Here is a 21,888-nt window from a genome sequence, read left to right on the forward strand (position 1 = left end):
AGATAGATAATTACGGTATATATGTAAATCGATAAGTTGATGTTAGTGCAGGGGTTCTTAACTGGGGTTCCATCGAATCCTAGGGTTTCAACGAGTTGGTCTCCGACATGACATGGAGGTCAACACACACACATATTTGATTTATTACTAAAGAAGGGTTTGGTGAATGTGAAATATTGAAACTGGTGGGTTTGGTACCTCAAACAAGAACCACTGTGTTAGTGTGTGTGGCAGGGGCATCTGGGGCTGATAGGATACACTCAGAGAGGGAGATAGATCATACGCTGCGCTCATTTTAGGCCTCTTGATGCATCAGTCGGTCAAAACTACGCCAGGTCTGACCTTGCGTAAAAACTTTTGTTCAAAGGTTTTTCAAAATTACAAAGGCACAGGGCAGGAGTGCTGTGTGCCCGCTGACTCTGCTGGCGCCATGCGCCTCTACGGCCCCGTGGATTTGGCATAGTTGTTCTAAGTATTAAAGTTTTAAGAATTTGCGATTCTTTCACCGCTTGTATGGCCGAAAACTCGTGTACAAGCACTGATAGATGAGAGACAGAGAGTTAAATGTTCAAAACAAACAGTAACTGATGTCTTCGGTTTATCATCCGGTTTATGTATTCTGACGGTAGTGTGAACTTAGCCTAAAAAGTATTGCATTTAGTGCAGCAAATACAAAAGAGAAAAGAATGGGATTCTGTTGATTTTTACTGTTGAAAGAGACTTAGTAGTTTAGGGACATTGGACTGAACAAAAAAAAAACACACAACAGGCACAATAGCTAAAAGATGTAATAAAATAAAAGCTCTCAGAATGATGCTTTAGTATTGTACAGCGCTGCAGCACATGTTGGCGCTCTGTCCTCAGCAGCTCAGCTATGTGGCCATGTAATGCTATGCACTAGGAGAGGGAGGTGTTTCCTGTTGAGTGCTGGGATGGAGTAGGAGCTCCCTGCCCCCTTCTTCCCAGCCCCCTATCCCCAGCCCTCCAGCCTCCTCCAGCAGAGGCCCTGCTACCTCCTGTGTGGTGAGGAGCTGTCGCAGGAGGTCACAGTCTACATTGTCTTCCTATAGAGGATTTATAAGATGGTGGGAATCCCGGGATCCTTCCAGTGTAAGTACCAGATCCTTCATTCTCTATCGTCACTTGTTGGTTAGTTTGCTGTATCCCCTGGGGATTATAGGGTTACTATAGGAGAAGAACGTTCCATTAACTCTTTCCAGCCACGGAGAACGTTCTTCTGGCCGGATCGATGATCCCGTGCTGTTACTATTGGAGTGGATCAGTGATGTCATAGCTTGCTGAACACTGTTGGTGATGACATCACTACGGTGTGATACAGGATGTGGTTAATAACGCTACAAGTAACGCATCTTGTATACGCAAGTTCGCTTGATATTGTGATGGAGGATTCCAACAGCGATTTACAAGATTAGGAGATAATCTTCTGACTCTCAATAACGCCATGATATGATCGTACATGTAAATTGCATTCAGACTGTTCACCGATCCCCAATATAATAATAGTTATCTTTGTTTATATAGCGCTATCATATTTCATAGCTTTACACATCATAGGAGACATATACAAATATAATATTACATTACACAGTAAAAACAGTCATATGGAACAATAGGAGTGAGGGTCCTGATCACAAGAGCTTACAGTCTATGAGGATGAGGGGGTGACACAAGAGCTTACAGTCTATGAGGATGAGGGGGTGACACAAGAGCTTACAGTCTATGAGGATGAGGGGGTGACACAAGAGCTTACAGTCTATGAGGGGGTGACACAAGAGCTTACAGTCTATGAGGATGAGGGGGTGACACAAGAGCTTACAGTCTATGAGGATGAGGGGGTGACACAAGAGCTTACAGTCTGAGGATGAGGGGGTGACACAAGAGCTTACAGTCTATGAGGATGAGGGGAGACACTAGAGCTTACAGTCTATGAGGATGAGGGGGTGACACAAGAGCTTACAGTCTATGAGGATGAGGGGTGACACAAGAGATTACAGTCTATGAGGATGAGGGGGTGACACAAGAGCTTACAGTCTATGAGGATGAGGGGAGAACATAAGAGCTTACAGTCTATGAGGATGAGGGGGTGACACAAGAGCTTACAGTCTATGAGAATGAGGGGGTGACACAAAAGCTTACAGTCTATGAGGATGAGGGGGGACACAAGAGCTTACAGTCTATGAGGATGAGGGGTGACACAAGAGCTTACAGTCTATGAGGATGAGGGGGTGACACAAGAGCTTACAGTCTATGAGGATGAGGGGTGACACAAGAGCTTACAGTCTATGAAATATGTGTATGATGTACAGTGATGGTCTCCGTCCTGTTGCTTGTGGGGCAGATGTTCCTTCAGGAGGGCAGTGTGATGGCATGTGCTGTGTATCATGTGGATATATTCTGTGTTAGTAGTAGCCCCTGCCCCGCTCTATAAATATTATGTCTCCACTCGCTGTCCTGTTTGTCTCGCCATAAAGCTTCTCCCCAGTATATACAGTGTAGCGGGAGGTCCATCCTATATACACAGTAGCGCTACACCGAGCCTTTTTTGGTTGTTGTGTATGGGCCAGGTCGTGCCTTCCATACTTCTTTTTATTTACATTTCAGTGGCGGCAGATCCCAAAATGGTAAGAAGGGACCATTGCCCAAGTGCTTATAAGTTATGTCACAGGATGGGGCTTCTGTTTATGGCGTTTAGGCTGGAATCACTTATACAGTTTTTGACGCTTCCATTACACGATTAAAAAAAAAAAAATTGGGAAAAAGAAATCTTGAAGGGAACTTTGCGTGACAATCCCGCACATATATTTAGATTTCCATATTACTTTTTTTAGTCTTTGTACTGTTGTTTTTGGTGCATTTTTTTCATTGTGTTTTTGCATCCTTGTAAAACGCATCAGTCGACTTCTTAAATGGGTTTACTCCCTTGCGTTTTTTGTGTCTGCGGTGTTAGAGTTGCTCTTTCATTGCGTTTTTTTTAAATGCATGCGTTTGTAGTCTACGTTATGATTATTACATGTACAAGTGCGTGTAGTGTGTATAGTAAAGGGAACCCATCACTAGATTTGACCACCAGCCCACTCAGGTAGGGTACGAAATGTCCTTTCTAGAATTCCCTCGTCTATGTGAAATCTCACCCGTTTACCTATGAAAAATCTCCGACAAAGTCATTTGAAAATGAGCAGAGAAGAGTCATCTTTTACCTGATATGATTCAATTTTAGAGGCTGCAAGGGACTGTTGTACTAGTGTTTCATACGTTGGTGTATGGAACGCTGTAAGGGGATGACATTTACATTAATACTTTTTAGGGGACTGTAAAACCCTTTTTAAAAACTTTTTAGGAGTTGCAAAATGACAAATAAATGGCGTTTTGGGACATTCGGGTGCTGTTTGAGGGCGCGGTCCCACGTTGCGTTTGCAAACGCAGACCAAACCGCGCCCACCGGGCGGTCCGCGGTCCAATCGCATCGGCGTTTTCAATAGAAACATAGAGAAACGCCGATGCGATTGGACCGCGGACAGCCCGGTGGACGCGGTTTGGTCTGCGTCTGCGTTTGCAAACGCAACGTGGGACCGCGCCCTTAGGTTACGGGTTTCTCCTTGATAGAGCAGGACTTTTGGGACATAACATTTAATGATTTTTATTGTTAATTTATTTTATATCAGTACTAGGGAGAGGGTAGGTGGGGATGATTTTAACTTATTTTTTATTATTATTGTTTTCTTATTTTTTTTTACCTTTATGTAAATATGTTTTCACTATTTTTTAGACCACCACTTTAACCCTTGGGGGTCTGATCGTTCCCACCATATACTGCAATATAACTGTATTGCAGTGTATGGTGGATTTACTAATGCTTAGTTACAATGTGCCTGTCATGGCGACGGATCGTTGCTCCCCGATTCATTATCCATGCATTTTTTTTCCATAGTACCCATGATATAGACGTCTGTAATGACACTCTTTTTGCAGCCTCTAAAGATGACTCATCTCAGGAAAATATGACTTTTCTCTGCTCATTTTCACATGACTTTTGGATTTTTTTTTATATTGGGAATCTTAGAAAGGACATTTTATACCCTACCTGAGGGGGAAGCTACTGGTTTAATGTGGTCAAATCTGATGACAGGTTCCCTTTAAGATATGTGCACCTGTAAAGGGATATGCTACTTTAAATGTATAGAGATATGCAGTGTAAAAACTTGATAGGGATTCACTTTGTAACTAGACTCTATACTAGAATACCTGATCTGGCAGAACATACTGTATACCGTATGTCTATATACATGTGCCTATATATAGGGTGCTATAGATTTTCCATCCCTGTTGCAGAGGCTGTAAAAGTCTGCAATAAATTGGGAATTTTTTTTTCTATGCCAAATTTCCCTGTGTTTCCACTTTTTTGTATTCAGACTATTAAATTACTTACCAATTGGCAGCTTGCCCCAGGTCACACAGGCAGAAAGACTGAGGCCGCGTTCACACGCTGCAGTTAAAACTGCATAGTAATCAGTTTCGATGTGGCTTTAGGTGCTGTTTCCTATTTGAACAGGTGAAAGACATTAACTGAACAGGTGAATGTGACTGAATGTGATTCACCTGTTCACTTTGTGCCTTTCACCTGTTAAATGAAGAAACTGCACCTAAAACTGATTATGATGCAGGTGTGAACGCAGCCTCAGGCTAGCTGCGCACAATGGCCTGCTCGTGGCACCCGTGGTTAAACAGTAAGTTAGTGCAGATTTTTATCCATATAAGAGTTAAAGGGGTATTCATAGTTTGGGTATCTATGACTTATGGTAAGAACATGTCAGAATATTACATGATCGGTGTAGGTCTTGAGAAGAGGGATCTGCTGAACTGAAGGATGGCCGCACATACATGACTATCTCCAGGAAAAGGGTCCCAAGGGGAAGGGACAAAGGTGACCGCGATGCCAAGAATCCAGGTCTTTCATATTTAGTCCATCTGTACTTCCACACCCTAGTACAAAAAGGGTGATGCAACACGTGGCGTTTTTGGTCCATTTTTAAGCATGCGTTTTTAAACGGACTGAAAATGCATGCTTAAAAATGGACCAAAACCGCCACATGTGGCATCACCCAAAGCCGTTACCATAGCTTGTGTTCACACTTTGCACTTGAATTGCTCTAAGGGTTTTTAAGTACTCCATTAAAAACGCATCAGTTTTTGACAGTTTTTCCAATTATCTTAATGAGGATAGTTGGAAAATGGGCAAAAACGGTCAAAAAACCAATGCGTTTTCAAACGCATGCGTTTAATGAACTGCTTTAAAATGGCCCCAAAACGGGCTTCAAAACGCCACGTGTGCCGCCGACCTTAGAAACACAATGTGAGCCCAATGGGAAACTTGGATGCGTTTAGGCCTAAACGCCTGCGTTCATAAACGAGTGAAACATGCTTTTCCGGGTATCAATGCAAAACACATGTTGCTAGTTCCCAAGTGTTTCATTTTATACATATTTGCATTTCGGAAAGGAGCTTCTCCTCACTGCCAGGTGTAACTTGAAGCTGCGTTTTCAAATGCATCACAACAGTGGAGAAGAGGCGATCTGCCCAATTACATTGTTGTCAACATTGCGTTCACAAAACGCAAGTGTTAACACGTGTTTTGTAAACGAATGTTGACAGCAATGTAATTAGGCAAATCTTCTAGTCTCCGCTGTTGTGATGCGTTGGAAAACACATGTTAACACAAACAAACGCAACATGTGAATGCATCCTGAGAGGGTGTGGTCGCAACTGGGCCCAGGTGGCTTATGGGAAAGTGACACTTTATGGGCCCCTTATGAGACGACTAGTACCATAAATAGTCAAGGGTGGTGGCACGTGTGGGTTTTTTCCCCCCTAATTATGATAATTTGGAAAAATGGAGTAAATGTATGCGTTTTCAAAAATGAAAAATGTTTTTAAAATGCATGTGTTTTTTAACGGACTGCTTAAAAAACGGCCCAAAACGGGTTCAAAACACCACATGTGCCCCTTATAGTCTGGGGCCTGGCACACAATCAACTGGGGCCGCGGTCACACGTACCGCTAAGCGTCCGTCATAATGCGACGCTAGCGCACAGGGGGAGGTCCTCGGCCCGAACGCACATGCGTTTCCAGGGAAACGCATGCGATTGTTTAGCCGATCGCATGCGTTTCTCTGGAAACACATGTGCGTTTGGGCCAAGGACCTCCCCCCTGTGCGCTAGGGTCGCGTTATGAACGGACGTCTACCGGTACGTGTGACTGCGGCCTGGGGCTCATCAGTTTCAAGTTATACCACTGCCTGCTGTGCTTGATTTTTGTTTCTAGAAACAATTCAAACGCAACGTGTGAATGCGTCCATAGGAGTAATAGAGTCCAGTAAATATATCCACCCAGGATAAGATAACTATCCTGTCCTATCCTGTATCTTGTGCAGTAAGGGGAATTCCCCTTTTCCCTGTACACATGTCCGGGATATTGGATCGGATTCCTTTGGATATATCCCATATCTATAGAGCAATTTAAGTAAATAATATCTTGTAGAGTGTTTCTGTAATTAACTTACCAACATATGTTCCCATGTCCCCAGTGTGTACAGAGATATAAATAAGATTTCCTCTGTTATGGGGAGATGAGATGTAGATGTTAGAAGTCGATATTGGCGATGACCTATTTGTTTGCATTTTGTAATGCGGACGTTGGATGAGAGGCATCAATAATACAAATGCGTTCTGTGACTTTTCAGAGCGAACCTTGTCAGGACGCCAGGGGGGTGTAATGGTGTGCTGCTCCTCTGTGGACATGATCAGGGCCCAGGCCTGGCTTGCGTTATGCTGTGTGAGGTTTCCCAGAGCCAGGCCGTCTCTGAGAGCAGCTGCTATAGATTAGCGTCCGAGACTCCATTGATTAGACAGACAGCGCGCCTGCATATAAATAGAATTTTTCTTGAAACAGCTTTCTTTAAAGGGAAATCAAACTGTTTAGTGTCCGTACATATGGTTGTGGTTATACACATATGTAACGCACGTGCGCAGGTAGAGGAGATTCACGCTAGAAATACATCTCTGGAGCCAGACAGTCTAGCTGCCAGATTTTACCTCAGGCTCCAGGGATATGAGAGAATTATTTGGATAAATATCTTTTGGTAATTGGTTCCTTGACTCCTCTACACGTACACGTCCCAGTTGTCTCGTAGGACTTGGGCCTAGTTTGTGTAGAGTGATAATGTCAGGGCGCGTTCACACGTTCCGCTATCATCGCGTTCATAACGCGACGCTAGCGCACAGTGGGTGGGGCTCGGGCCGATCGCATATGCGTTTCCTGGGAAACGCATGCGATTAATAACCCGATCGCATGCGTTTCTCTGGAAACGCATATGCGATCGCCCCAAACTCCTCCCCCTGTTCATAACGCGCCCTCACTGTTACGACTCGCTCTCATGTCAGTTGTGGACGGATTACCCTGTGGCGTTTTTGTAGCATTTTTTTCAACGCATCCACAACGCAAGTGGGAGGGAGTTTAGCCAAAACGCATATGCGTTTCCCAAGAAATGTGTGTGTTTAATTGAAACGGCTCATGCTCTTTAGCCGAACCCCCTCCCACTTGCGTTTGGATGTTTTTAAAATGGAACAAAGGCCGCGGTCCCGGGATCGGCTTATCAAACGCTTTCCCGCCGAAGACCGCCCCCTGTGCGCTAGTGTCGTGTTATGAATGGACACCTAGTGGGACGCGTGGCCGTGGCCAAAACCGCCAAGTGGGAATCCATCCTGAGGCTGGCGGTACACGTGGCATTTTGAACCCGTTTTAGGGCTGTTTTTAAACAATGCGTTTAAAAACGCATGCAATTGGAAAGCGCGTCAGTTTTTTTCCGGTTTTTCCAGTTATCCTCATTAAGATATTGTAAAAAACTGTCAAAAACTGATCTGTTTAATATGTGTTTTGGCACAACCCCCTCCCAATTTTGTTTTGGATGTGTTTAAGGGTGAAGACACACATGGCGTTTTTGGGCCGTTTTTACTAAGTGCGTTTTCAGATCGTTAAAAAACGCATCCGTTTTTAAAAACGCATGCGGTTTTTGAAAACGCATGCCTTTTTGTCCGTTTTTCATTGCGCAATTTCGGGAAAACGGACAAAAACGCATGCGTTTTCAAAAAACGCATGCGTTTTTTAACGCATGCGTTTTTAATGATCTGAAAACGCACTTAGTAAAAACGGCCCAAAAACGCCATGTGTGTCTTCACCCAAAAACGCATCCGTTTTTTAAAAACGCATGCGTTTTTGTCCGTTTTTCACTGTGCAATTTCGGAAAACCTGACAAAACCGCGTGCGTTTTCAAAAAACGCATGTGTTTTTAAAAAACGGATGCGTTTTTTAACGCATGCGTTTTTAACGTTCTGAAAACGCACTTAGTAAAAACGGCCCAAAAACGCCATGTGTGTCTTCACCCTTAAACGTGAAAAAAACGCCACGTAGGAAGGCGCCCTCAGGGTGCGTTCACATGTTCCGCTAGCGCCGCGTTCATAACGCGACGCTAGCGCACAGGGGGAGGAGTTTGGGGCGATCGCATATGCGTTTCCAGAGAAACGCATGCGACTGGGTTATTAATCGCATGCGTTTCCCGGGAAACGCATATGCGATCGGCCCGAGCCCCGCCCACTGTGCGCTAGCGTCGCGTTATGAACGCGACAATAGCGGAACGTGTGAACGCACCCTCAACGTTCACACGTTCCGTTAGCGTCGTGTTCATAACGCAACGCTAGCGCACAGGGGCTTGGGCCGATCGCATGTGCGTTTCCCGGGAAACCCATGCGCTTGATAACCTGATTGCATGTGTTTCTCTGGACGTGTTATGAACGTGACGCTAGCGGAACGTGTGAACGTGCCCTCAGGGTGCAGTCACACGTACCCCCTTTACAAACACAGCGCTTGCAGTACGCACCCTCAAAATAATTTTAACATTTTAAACATACTTCAGCATCCTCCTACATATAGTATAGTATTAGTAATGTATGGATTTCCCATGCCTATGTGTGTATATAATAGTTGTTCATGAACGTGTAGTAAAGGTTTCCCTTTATACATGTGTGGCCATTAACTGAATAATGAATGTACACATTGCTGACAGGCTGTCATGACTACACATGCAGCGTGTTGGTGTGGGAAAGTCCAGGTGTGCATGGTGACCTAGCAGGTGTCTCCTTGTATTGCACCTGGGACGCCCTTCAACGCTTCCCACCAGGTGTCCATGACAGTGTTACCTCAGGCTGGGCCATGGGGGATGTATATATGTGTATTTAGTGATTAACCCCTTGTCTTCTACCACTCAGCCTGATGTGGCAGATAGGACTGTTATGGGCCCTGTATCTCCAGCTGCATCTTATCCCTGGCCGCCATATGTCTTTTCTTTTCCCCTCGGAAATGGAATTTTATTTGAGCCAGATGCAGAGTTGTGTGAATAGACGCGCGGCCCTGTATTTATATGGTAACAGCCCTCTCAGCTGGGTGACAAAACATTTCCTTCATGGAACGAGCGGCCTTTGTGCGGCTAATGACCCCTCCCAGAGTCCTTTGCACAGAGTTGCCTATTAGCTGACTTACTGATGTGGCCGCAACGCACAAAGAAATCTCTCTATGCGCCAAACAATTCTTCTTGTGCTAATGACTCCGGCTTATTTACCTCCGAATTTCTGCACCGTTGGGTAGAAATGGGGAAAATACCGATTTCTATTTCTTCAAATTGCTCCACCTGCAGGGGCAGGGGATTTTCGCAGGAGGAGGCCATCTTTGTCTTTTAGAAAGTTATTCATATCACAGCAATATGCAGATACCACACAATGGACAGCTAATGGTGTATGTAGTGGAGAGGACCCGGAGGGCAAATTCAACGGATTTAGTATTCTGGCAAAAAGAGTTTATTATATCGCTATTTATTGAAGAAAACATGGCGGCATTTATATCACATGTAGCACCGCTGCATCCACATCTTTTAAGCCTGGCTTAAGATATTGCGGCAGAATTTCTTTTAGTGAAAATCTTTTTTGGTCATCTGAATTGCGTTAATTTGGCGTTAAACACATTGAGGGGTATCTATTAATTTTGGCGCATGTGATGCAAGCGATTCATGAATTGGCGCACGGACTGAAAGGTTTAGAAATCCCTAGACATGCTTTTAGCTGCTCTCACTTTGCGCCACAAATTGCACCTAAAAATAATAATGGAATAATAGAAGTGCCAGAAAACAGTTGGATTCACAAGCGACAATTTTTTAAAAAATTTTTCGCCCCAAAAATAGAACAAGTTGAGCGAGTCAGAAAACAGCAATATTGTGGCGCTGACATTTCATAAGTTAAGGCGCAGAAAGGAAAAAAAACACTGTCATTTAATTTGGGTGCAGCTCTTCAATCCCTACACTTTTCCTGAACTACGTTTCTCAACACTTTTGTTGGCGTAAAATTAGACCAACAAAAACAAGTCTACCAACTTCGAAATCCATTCATGAATGAGCACGATCACGAGCAGTGCAAATCATTGCTAAAATCAGGTGCCAAAAAATAATAAATGCCCCTCTATGAAGATTCTACTCAGCTCCTCCTGCTCTATAACATGCTGTATACAGATAGGACATAATGCAGAATCTGCACAGTTCCTACTGCTCTGCAGATAGGACACTATGTACAATCTGCTCATCTCCTCCTGCTCTATAACATGCTGCCTGTGGATGGGACACACACTATGTACAATCTGCTCATCTCCTCCTGCTCTATAACATGCTGCCTGTGGATGGGACACTATGTACAATCTGCTCAGCTCTTCTTGATCTATAACATGCTGCCTGCAAATAGGACATGTACGATCTGCTCAGCTCCTTCTGCTCTATAACATGCTGCCTGCAAATAGGGCACTATATACACTCAGCTGAGCTCCTTCTGCTCTATAACATGCTGCCTGCAAATAGGGCACTATATACACTCAGCTGAGCTCCTCCTGCTCTATAACATGCTCTTTACAGCAGAAGAGTGACAAAAGCCATGACGCAGAATTGGAGTATAATGTTTGTTTCTATAAAACCGGTTTTTAAGAAATCACTTGATGGACAGTAACCAAATGTTGCATCTCTCTGGATCCTTTCCTTGCCCGCTCTAATGAAAAATTTGTAAGACTGCAGCTGAAACTTCTCTCTCTTCTTATTAAATATTTATGGGTTCTTACTTTTGCAGCAATGACGTAACGTTTCTCAACGTTTGGGTTTTCTTGCTACATTTTGGTGGCTTGTTATTTCTTTCTCTTGTGCATAGAGGGTTATATTGCAGTAGTGACCCCGTGTACAGTGCGCACATGGTATGGTCCACCCCTGGGGCTGTGTAGCAGAGGTGGGTGGCTGACTTCCTTGTGAAATGAATAGCTGGGAGCAGCTCCTCTCCATCAGACATCCTGGAGCCGCAGGCCGCTCCTCTGGAATGCAGGCAAAACCTCGCTCTCTGCTGCGTTCTGAGGGGGGAACAATTAATGGTTGTAGGATTTGTGGTCACGGGAACCTTTTAACAGGATATCACAGAAATTGAAGGCTGGATATCTTAATTCCATCTGTGCCTTATTCCTAGTGAAAGTGAAAAAACAGATGACATTGGCGAACGGACAATAACCTTGTGTCGCAAAAATTATAACGTAGAGACTAATTAGACAGAATGGGTGGTTTTTGTTAAATATAATGATAATAGTGTAGATAAATGCTCTTGGGGAAACTGAGATCTCGGCGTTGTGTGACATATGGAATGTGTTTTCCTTTAACCAAATTATTGCCATTATGACCCCAAAATTGGCAGAAGTCCAACACATGCGTTTTTTGATCGGTTTTGTCCGTTTTTCAATTATCTTAAATAAGATAATTGGGAAAACCGGTCAAAAATGGATGCGTTTTCAATACGCATGCATTTTTTAACGGACTACTTAAAAACGGACTAAGGCCGGCGCCACACGTGGCGCTTTGTCTGCGCTTGCAAACGCAGACAAAATCGCGCCCACCGGGGCGGACCTCGGCCCGATCGCATCGGCGTTTCTATGGAAACGCCTGTGATCGGGAACGAGCCGCCGGTGTTTTGCGTTAATTTAACCCGAAAAACCGGCGGCTCCTTCCCGATCGTAGGCGTTTCCATAGAAACGCCGATGCGATCGGGCTGAGGCCCGCCCCGGTGGGCGCGACTTTGTCTGCGTTTGCAAGCGCAGACAAAGCGCTACGTGTGGCGCCGGCCTTAGGATCACCACATGTTTTTCATTGTTTACATGCAGAACAAGCAAATCAAATGCAAAAGTGTGAACATAGCCCTAGGCCGATTGCCCATAAGGATGATGTCACACATGGCGTTTTTAGGCCGTTTTTGGGCCATTTTTAGTGCGTTTTCAGATTGTAAAAAACGTTTGCGTACATTCGGAAAACAGGACAAAAACGCATGCGTTTTTTTAAGATCTGAAAACGCACTAACTAAAAACGGACCAAAAATGGCCTAAAAGCGTCATGTGTGACATCACCCTCAGCGAGTTTGTTCTGACAGGATTTACGAGACCGAACATAGCATTTCAGTTCAGCAGTTCTAGATTCTTTCTGATAAATCCAGAACACCCATGTTTGTCGGAACATTAACATTCTTAGGCGACTTGCCCCAATGCGTATGCAAATAACAAGCCATTGTTTCCGCAATTTTTGTAATCGCGTCAAAGCCGCTTACAAAACCAATAATGGACTTGTGTAAATCCCCCTTCCTTCATATACTAACAGCGAAAATGTGTTTCTGAATGGAGATTTAGTGCTAGCCGTGGAAGAGGCCTGTGTTTGTTGATCTGATCTCCCTCGTGGACATGGGATACATCCAGTGGGATTTCTATACATATCCAATGTCCGCTGACAAGTATTCGCTCCTATTATTGAACTTTCCTTGGAAGACTGCAGCTGTGAAAAATAATAACTTTTGTGGGCTTCGTCTGGTTACTTTTACAAAACGGGGAAAAATTTCTTATGACTTCAGTAATCATTACAAGAACCATCTTGAGGTGTTGATACTCCTTTTTGCTATGCAAAATGTCATATGTTTGCTCGTGAGGGTTATCTCTAGACTCACCATGGTGGGTGTACACGGGTTTTCATATTGTCATACTAGACGAGGTTGGAAAAAGAAGCCGGTCCAACAAGTCCAATCTTCTTTTTGTGCAAATACCCTCAGGGTGAAGACACACATGGCGTTTTTGGGCTGTTTTTACTAAGTGCGTTTTCAGATCGTTAAAAACGCATGCGTTTTTGTCAGTTTTTCCGAAATTGCGCAATGAAAAACGGACAAAAACGCATGCGTTTTTAACGATCTGAAAACGCACTTAGTAAAAACGGCCCAAAAACGGCCCAAAAACGCCATGTGTGTCTTCACCCTCAGGGCGCGTTCACACGTTGCGTTTTGGCCTGCGTTTTCATTGCGTTTGAAACGTGCGTTTGAAATGCATTACAACAGCTGAGGCGATGTGATTTGCCTAATTACTTTACTGTTAACATTTCCGTTTTTCAAAGCGCACCGTAAACGTGATGGTAACGCATGCGTTAACAAACGTAAAAGGTAATGTAATTAGGCAAATCGCCTCTCCTCAGCTGTTGTAAAGCGTTTCAAACGCAATGCAAAACGCCACATGTGAACGCGCCCTAAGGCATGCGTTTTTTAAGGGACTGCTTAAAAACGGCCCAAAAACGGGCTCAAAACGCCATGTGTGCCGCTTGCCTTAGGCCGGCGCCACACGTGGCGCTTTGTCAGCGCTTGCAAACGCAGACAAAGTCGCGCCCGGCCTCGGTGGGCGCGACTTTGTCTGCATTTGCGTTTGCAAGCGCAGACAAAGCGCCACGTGTGGCGCCGGCCTTAGGGTGAAGACACACATGCCGTTTTTGGGCCGTTTTTGGGCCGTTTTTACTAAGTGCGTTTTCAGATCGTTAAAAACGCATGCGTTAAAAAATGCATCTTTTTTTTGAAAACGCATCCGTTTTTGTCCGTTTTTCCAAAATTGCGCAATGAAAACGGACAAAAACGCATGCGTTTTTAAAAACGGATGCGTTTTTTAACGCATGCGTTTTTAACGATCTGAAAACGCACTTAGTAAAAACGGCCCAAAAACGGCCCAAAAACGCCATGTGTGTCTTCACCCTTAGGCTTCTTGTCCACTAGCGAGTGCCATCCGTGAAAATAACTCTATGCACTAAGGGTGGTAACACACATGGCATTTTTAGGCCGTTTTTGGGCCATTTTTAAGATCGTAAAAAAACGCATGCGTTTTTTACAGGTTTGACCAATTCTCTTAATTCAAACTACTAAAAACTCCATGTGTGTCACAACCAAAAGGGATCTCCTGAAGCGAACCTATGATCAACATAGTGCCAAATATGGGTGAAGACACACGTGGCGTTTTTAGGCTGTTTTTGGGCCGTTTTTAGTAGAGCGTTTTCAGATCGGAAAAACCGCATTGGTAAAAAAAAAGCTTGCGTTTTTGAAAAACTCATGCGTTTTTGATCAGTTTGAATTAAGATGATTGGTCAAACCTGTCAAAAACGCATGCGTTTTCAAAAAAAACGATTCTGATCTGAAAACGCACTAAAAACTAAAAACGGCCCAAAAACGGCCTAAAAATGCCACGTGTGTCTTTACCCTATAAGTTTCCCCCACCCCCGCCGTGTGGTATTTCCAAGGAGCAAGTTAGAACCAACAAACTATATTTTTGTTCTTTAGGATTTGCAAGGTATAAAAATATCTGCTGGCATTACTTCATACATTTTATGTACGTCTCATCTGAATACACAATTGCTTTACTCCTACATATGGATCTGGAGATGTCCAGTGCTGGTAACGAGTGCATCGAACTCTAAAGTCCATATACCTTGGCAAATAAATGCTGGCAAATTCATAGAGTACGTGGGCAAAAGTGGATCTTGGAAAATGGACAATAACTCCTGTTTTTTTTGTGCTGATTAGCATCCATTTGGCATACATTTTCCATGGATCCACATAAAGTATAGTCTGAGATAGATCCCTGAAAAATGGTTCTGACTAGGACATGCTCTACTTTTTAATGGATCAAACAGAGGCGGACTTGTGTGATGGGATTATCCCAGTTTGTACACAAGCCTTGAAATAGTTGAAATTCCTGGTGTACGAGCAGGAATTGCAGCTATTTGCACCCTTATGCGACCTCCATGCCAATTGGAGGGACGTGAAGGTGTTCGGCACAGGCATTTCCGCTTTGTGCCTGTGTTCTAGCTATAGCCTGTGCCTATGCCGGCCATTGGATATATCATGAAGTGGACCCTCTAGATATATACGCTGGGTGGGAGGAGAGTTTACATCACACGCTGGTGCACCATAGTCCGCTAAAATACTGTAGTGGTCACCGATCCATTAAAAAGTATCACATTTAATGTGATGTCGTTCATTGAAAAAAAAAAAAAAAACAGATGGAAACGGGCAATTTTCACTGTCATGTGCATCTGCCCTTGGAGGGTTTATCTTCTGACATACATTGAATACCCGGGTCAGAGAGTGCATGTTTTATTATGAAGCGGGGGAAAAACCCTTACCTATAAGGCTGGGTTCACACATCGTTTTGTGCCATACGTTGTAAGGAGGGTTCTGACGTGTCCTTACAATGTATGGCACAGAGGTATACATCGCCCAGGGGTGAGGAGTGTACATCGGCGATGAATGTCCATAATATGGACAGTGACATCACCGGGTCCTTTCCCGATGTCCACGCTTAGCGTATATAAAAAATGTAATGTGAACCTAGCCTAAGACTCCTTTAGAAGACCGATTATCTTCACATTTTTGGCCTGGGTGCAGTTGGTTTTGCTACTTTTGTCCACTATTATTCTGCTTAATTTGCACTGTGTGGTTGACTCATCTGTATTTTACATGCTTTAGTACCAACTATTATTGTGGCCAATTTATTTCGTTGACCCGTTGACTTCAATTGACAAACCGGGTCCAAATCTGATCTGTACGGGGAAAAAAAAAATAGGTCATGTTAGTCCTGACTCGCAGATTCCAAAATGACCTCATTAGTGCAAAACTGAACCCGCTGTCCAACTATGATACAATTTATATAATGAGTACAATAAATAAAATGTATGGTTAAAAAAATACTTTTACCTCCCAAGTTGCAGATAAAGTTAATATTTTAGTGCTGGGTTTGGTTAGAGCAGACGGTATGTGGCCACCCCGGTGTGTAGTTTGCTCAGCCAGGAAATGTCCCCGCTGGTGCACCCAGCCATGAACAAGCCCTGCGTATATTAAGGACTTCCAGTCCTATTGGCTCGAAGCCAGCGGTAGGTGTATATCTAGTGACATAGAAATGCAGAAAGCCCTAGTAACAGAGCGAGCGCCAGGCTGATATAGACAGGAGGGGGTGTCTCTCGCTCCCTGGCAGAAGGAAGGGGGGGATAATTCAGTTTGACAACACATCTGCAGTCCATCTGCGCCAGAACAGTCCTGCTTCTTCCAACACACTGAGGAATCACAGATGTGTTAAACACACGCAGGGGCGGAGGGGTATCCCACTCAAGTCAACCCAAGAAAATATCCGATTTTAAAATTCCACACCCGCAGATCCGAGCCGGTAAGTCCATCACATTTCAGCCCCCCCCCTTCCCTCTTCTATTTCCTGTGTCCTTGACTACAGATCAATATTCCTATCCCTACTGCAGATATTTGTTAAAGGGTTAACGGCGAGCCTTAAGACATCCGCGATAATAAAAAGTCATCTGTATTTTAGAGCACGGCTTGTTAACGGCTGTGGTGAAATCCGCTGTATTAAGAGGAGATTTTTTTTTTTTCATTGTAATTGGTTTTCCTACTTGCTCAGATCAATGATAATCCCTTCTGTCGTGCTCCGGGCCGGGATGGAAAAGGAGAAATAGAATCGGATGCCCTTGGTTTATGTTCCTAGTTGGATTTGGCCTTGTAACGTATGTGGATATAGCTGTAGGGTATTACAAAGTTGGCAGTATGTGGCAGATACAGAATGAGATCTATCCTTAAAGTGAAACTCCATTCCTAAAAAAAAAAAAATTAGGACAGTGGATCATTTTACCTCTGTAGTCACGGTAAAAAACCAAGACACATGTCTTTTATTTTTCCAGGATTGGACAGTGTGGGATATTGGCTGTGCTTCCCACCCTACAACCTAAGATCCCAGCCCTCCCTCTGAAAAAAATTCTACATTTTGAGTAGAGGGTGTGACAGACCAGGAGAGCCCGGCTTTGACACATACTAATTGTCTGGTGTGATATGTTTTAGTGATGGTGGATCTTGTAAGGTTTAGTGGGTTTTCCAATAATTTTTCTATTGGGAGATTCATCACAAAAAAAAAAAAAAAAAAAATCAGTTTTGCAGGTGTTAGTTGCAGAACGTGTTATAAATTTCGTGCCTCATTTATATACTTTTATTTGTAGTGGACGTGTGCTGATCTTAAACGTTTGTGAACCTGTGTTGTCGGGGGTTGATCCATGTTTTTTATATTTTATTTTTTTTCCCACACTGGTTGGAAGGATCAGCTAGACCACAAATTTCAACTACCCCAACCCCCCCCCAGCCACACCAGTCAGGACAGGGGCGTGCATGCCCAAACCTAGCACATTTTGCTGTAGCCTGCAACAGGAACTTATAGGACAAAGCAGGGCCAGGCTCCAAATATACTAAGGGGGAAGCCACACATGGCGTTTTGAAGCGTTTTTGGTCCGTTTTTAAGCAGTCGGTTAAAAAACGCATGTGTTAAAAAATGCATGCATTTTTTTAAAAACGCATCCGTTTTGACAGGTTTTTTTCCAATTATCTTAATTAAAACTGGTCAAAAACGGATATGTTTTCAAAAAACGCAAGCGTTTTTCAAAAACTGCTTAAAAACTGGCCAAAAACGGGTTCACCCTAAGCGGCCGCAGTCTGGACACATTGGGAAAATTTATCACAAGTCACTGAGGGAAAAGCTAATGCCGTCCAATCAGAGCTTAGCTTTCATTTCTCCACAGCTGTTTATAAAATGAAAGCTGAGCTCTGATTGGTTTCTATGGGCAACTAGAACAGTTTAGCTTGTCACTGCTGATAAATACTTCCCTAAATATTGTGCATAAGTCCTGATATACCCCACCACCAAAACACGATGCCCAGTGCTGATAAATACCCCCTGTGGATTATGATATATGTCAAAAGTCTCATCATGCTGAACTCTTGTGGGACACGTGTGTCAATGAAAAAAAACCTCTGTATTTAAAAAAAAACTGATGAAAATCGTCAGTTTTCCACTGCTAAAACTCTGTCCCATAGTTGAAAGTGAAAATGGGTGGTTTTTTGTATGTTATTTGTCTTAAAATCTACACAGAACCCAATTTGACAATTCGGTTTCATCTTCATACAAACCCACACCTTTTGGGCTACATTTGGCGTGATTAAAGTGTGATGTGGAAAAGCAGAGTAGGTAGCCTTTACTGGGTTATCACCCAGCTTTTCCTAAAACACAGAATCATTTTTTAACTTGATGGAAGAGGTCAATCCGAAGGTTCAGTTTGATGTAAATGATTGAATTGGAAATGCAACCAAAACAACCTGTTACATGCATGGACCATCTGAGACCCATTGGGAGGGCATAATGTGGTGCGCTTTGTATTGTACGGTGACAGATGTGCATCAGGCCCCCCAGCACGTGCCCCGACCCCCTCCTGCTACTGACACCAGGTGCAGCCGGAGTCCCAGTCACTAACGTTCATCTGTTTCCATTGTTACGGATGGAAATAAGCGCAGCGCTCCGACCTCTCCTATGGCTGCAGGTGACTGTCATACGATCAGCTGTTGTCCTTGACTCTGGTGTATGACAGACATGTACAGGAGGGGTAGTGGGGGTTTGGCTATTTGTTAATTACACCCCCCCCCTCCTTAGGAAACACACAACTACATGCTTCCACTGACCACAATGGAAGTCCTAAAAGGGGTCAATGTGGCCCTGACCTCCTCTTTAAAATGCAAAGTAACGTATTGTTCAAATAAAATCCATCCTAATATTGAGATTTTAGGATTCAAAAAATTGTGGCAAATGATGGATTCTGGAGCAATATCGTACTTTTATTCATTCAAAAATGACATTTAGTAGAGGTTTTTATTTCAATCATATGGAAAACCTCTGAAGGTAATTTTGTTTTATTTGCTTAAATAGAAAACATACTTACCTCTTGGGTGGCCCTCACAGCTCTAGGAGAGGCTCTGCATTGCATATGGCCCCATTGAATTGTACCTGTAGCATCACAGTTATCCCAGGTCTTTGCCATTACTTTGCGTTGAGGGCCAAGTGGTCATTGGCACAGTGGTCGCCTGCGCTGTGTAGGACAGGACCCTAAGCACTAGGACTGTGCTGCCACTGGAGCCATAGAGAGTACTTTTAGAAGGCAAGTTTGCCCCTGTGCCACAGCTAAAGGCTAACGTAGAACTGGAATGGCTGCAGAATTATTGCTATGTGGGAGATCAGCATCAGATTTTACCCCCACTAAACTACTCGCCCCCTCAGGTAGGGTATGAAATTGTCCCTTCTGTGTGGAATTCTCTCTATATGCAAAGTCCTATCCATGTACCTATAGAAAAAAAAAAATCTCCTTCAATGTCATGTAAAAAATGAGCAGAGAAGAGAATATTTGCCTGAGATCAGTCAAGTTTAGAAGCTGCAGGAAGAGGGTCACTTCAGTTCTTTTTTTATCGCACCTAGAAACATGCATTTGGTGTCATATTATAGAGAAGAATCTCATATTTCAGATCACATCTTGTGGTTTTGTGATCTACAGAACTGAAGAAAGAGATGTGAGCTGCAGATAAAGATCCAGTTCCTAGCTTTTCTTTAACCGCCGGTATCTCCCATTCTGTAGCTCAACCACAAGCCTGATGTTATCCGAAAGATCAGATTCTTCTTTTTAATGACACCAAATGCATGCGTCTAGGTGCTATTGAACTGAAGATTAGGGATTCTGAAGTGACTCTCCAAACTTGACTCATTGCATTCAAATATGACTCTTCTCTGTCATTTTCACATGATTTTCTATAAGTAAATGGGTGCGAATTACAGAAAAGGGAATCTTTGCAAAGACATTTTGTTTTGCCTGAGGGCTAGTCATTTTATGAGGTAAAATTTAGCGATGGGTTCCCTTTAACTTGAACTGGTATACTTCCGAAACACTACTGTAAATTTCGCCTTTATGGTGTCCCATTTGTACGCTATGGGGCACATTTACTTATCGGTCCAGAGGAGTTCACAGAAAGTGCATTGTCCGACGAACTGTGACGCGATTCACTAAGATGGTGCGGCCGTTATCCTGCATGTGTCGCTTCCTCGCTCAGGTCTGATGGAGTTCACGAGGGAGTTCACCATCTTTTATGGTGCATTGTCTTGCGACACAATTTGAAAGTTAAATCACGCTCTCCGAATCCATCGGATCATCCGACGGCACACCCAATTCCACCCCATCCCCCCCTATTTCTGTCGCATGAAAGCCGGCGCAAGCTGATTGTGTGCAACACAATTCCCTGTTAAATACCTGTCGTAGCCGTGAAAAAAACCCGCATCCGCGAACCCTTAGTAAATAAGCCCCTATAACTTACATATTGGTGTATACACTATTCTAGTCTGACATTGGACTTTCTCCCATTTCTCCCATTCACACCCTATACACAGACACATGGACACGTATTAAAAATGGTGTTTTTGCAGATAATTTTTCAAAAGCATCTGTAGAAGTCTCATCATATAACCCTCTCCTATACATGATGAGTGTAGCGTTCCCTGGTCATGCGAAAATATATGATTATCAAACTCCATGTATTCTGAATTGTTTTCCACTTCTAAAACTCATTTTCAGTCCGGCGCCATAGAGGTTAATATCCGAGGGAAACCTCAGCCTGGCAGAAACGGGAAACAGATGGAAAGTGGTTTTACCACGGTGCTCGGGGGGAAAAAACACAGAGAGGATTCTGGGAAAATCCGAGCTCGAGAATTTTATCCCATTTATTTTTGTTAGTGTTTCTTGTGTAGGCACACATCTATCTATCTATCTATCTCTCTATCTATCTATCTCTCTGTGGAAGTGTTTTCTTGTTCTATGTCAAATCGAAGATTATAAATAATGATGGCAAAGTTGAATTTGAGTCTCCTTCTGGAAACACAACTGCACTGGGTAATTTTTTTTGGTGTAATTTTTTTTTAATGTACATAACTGTATGATAGTTGTGATAGGATATCTGGACTGATAATATCCTAATTTGTTGATTTGTAGTTCCTGGAGACAGGAGAGTGCCTTCTATGCCTGGGTCTCCCATGGATGTGAAGATTCATTCCCGCTCCTCACCACCTACCATGGCGCCTTTGCCACCTGTGAACCCCAGTGGCCCGCGGCCAGTGTCCTTTCCACCCTCATCACGTATGTATCATGATAATGTGACTGAAAATATTACGTATGTATATATCATATATGTCACCTTATGTGAACATCCAAGAATTACTACTATATATTACTCGGCTTGGTACTAAGCAATGTTTCGGTAGAGGTACTTCACACAACTGATCCTGGGCAAGTGAACGGATCGTCGATTTCCGATTCTCCTTGTAATTGAATGGCGCGGCAGGACACGTGATCGAGTGGTTTTACCACTATCTTTGGATCAATTTGTGACCCCGTGTGGGGTTTCAGCGTTTTTTCCTTTGCTAAATGAGGTTGGACATTGGTGGAACCAATGGGAGGCAGATTAGAGGCGTTTTCGGGAGCAGATTTTTAGGGGATGTAAATATACATTAGATTTGGGTCTCTTGCTAGTCCCCCTCCCCAACCACAAG

At 43.5% G+C, this 21,888-nt stretch overlaps 1 protein-coding gene across 4 annotated transcripts in view; it reads left to right on the forward strand.

The window, feature by feature from the left end:
* Positions 1-952: 952 nt before the first annotated feature.
* Positions 953-21,888, forward strand: part of CBFA2T2 (CBFA2/RUNX1 partner transcriptional co-repressor 2) — a 28,698-nt gene continuing 7,762 nt past the window's right edge. The window contains exons 1-2 of one of the 4 annotated variants that reach the window (XM_072112195.1): positions 953-1,110; positions 21,332-21,475. In XM_072112195.1, the coding sequence (XP_071968296.1) occupies positions 1,083-1,110; positions 21,332-21,475 (172 nt within the window). In that variant the 5' untranslated portion in view covers positions 953-1,082. Of the gene's footprint in view, positions 1,111-1,362; positions 1,474-4,616; positions 4,746-16,451; positions 16,645-21,331; positions 21,476-21,888 lie in introns of those variants that run through there. The other 3 variants (XM_072112197.1, XM_072112194.1, XM_072112196.1) reach the window with 3 other exon arrangements.

The sequence above is a fragment of the Engystomops pustulosus genome, chromosome 6, assembly GCF_040894005.1.
Source record: "Engystomops pustulosus chromosome 6, aEngPut4.maternal, whole genome shotgun sequence".
NCBI classification, from domain to species: Eukaryota; Metazoa; Chordata; class Amphibia; order Anura; family Leptodactylidae; genus Engystomops; species Engystomops pustulosus.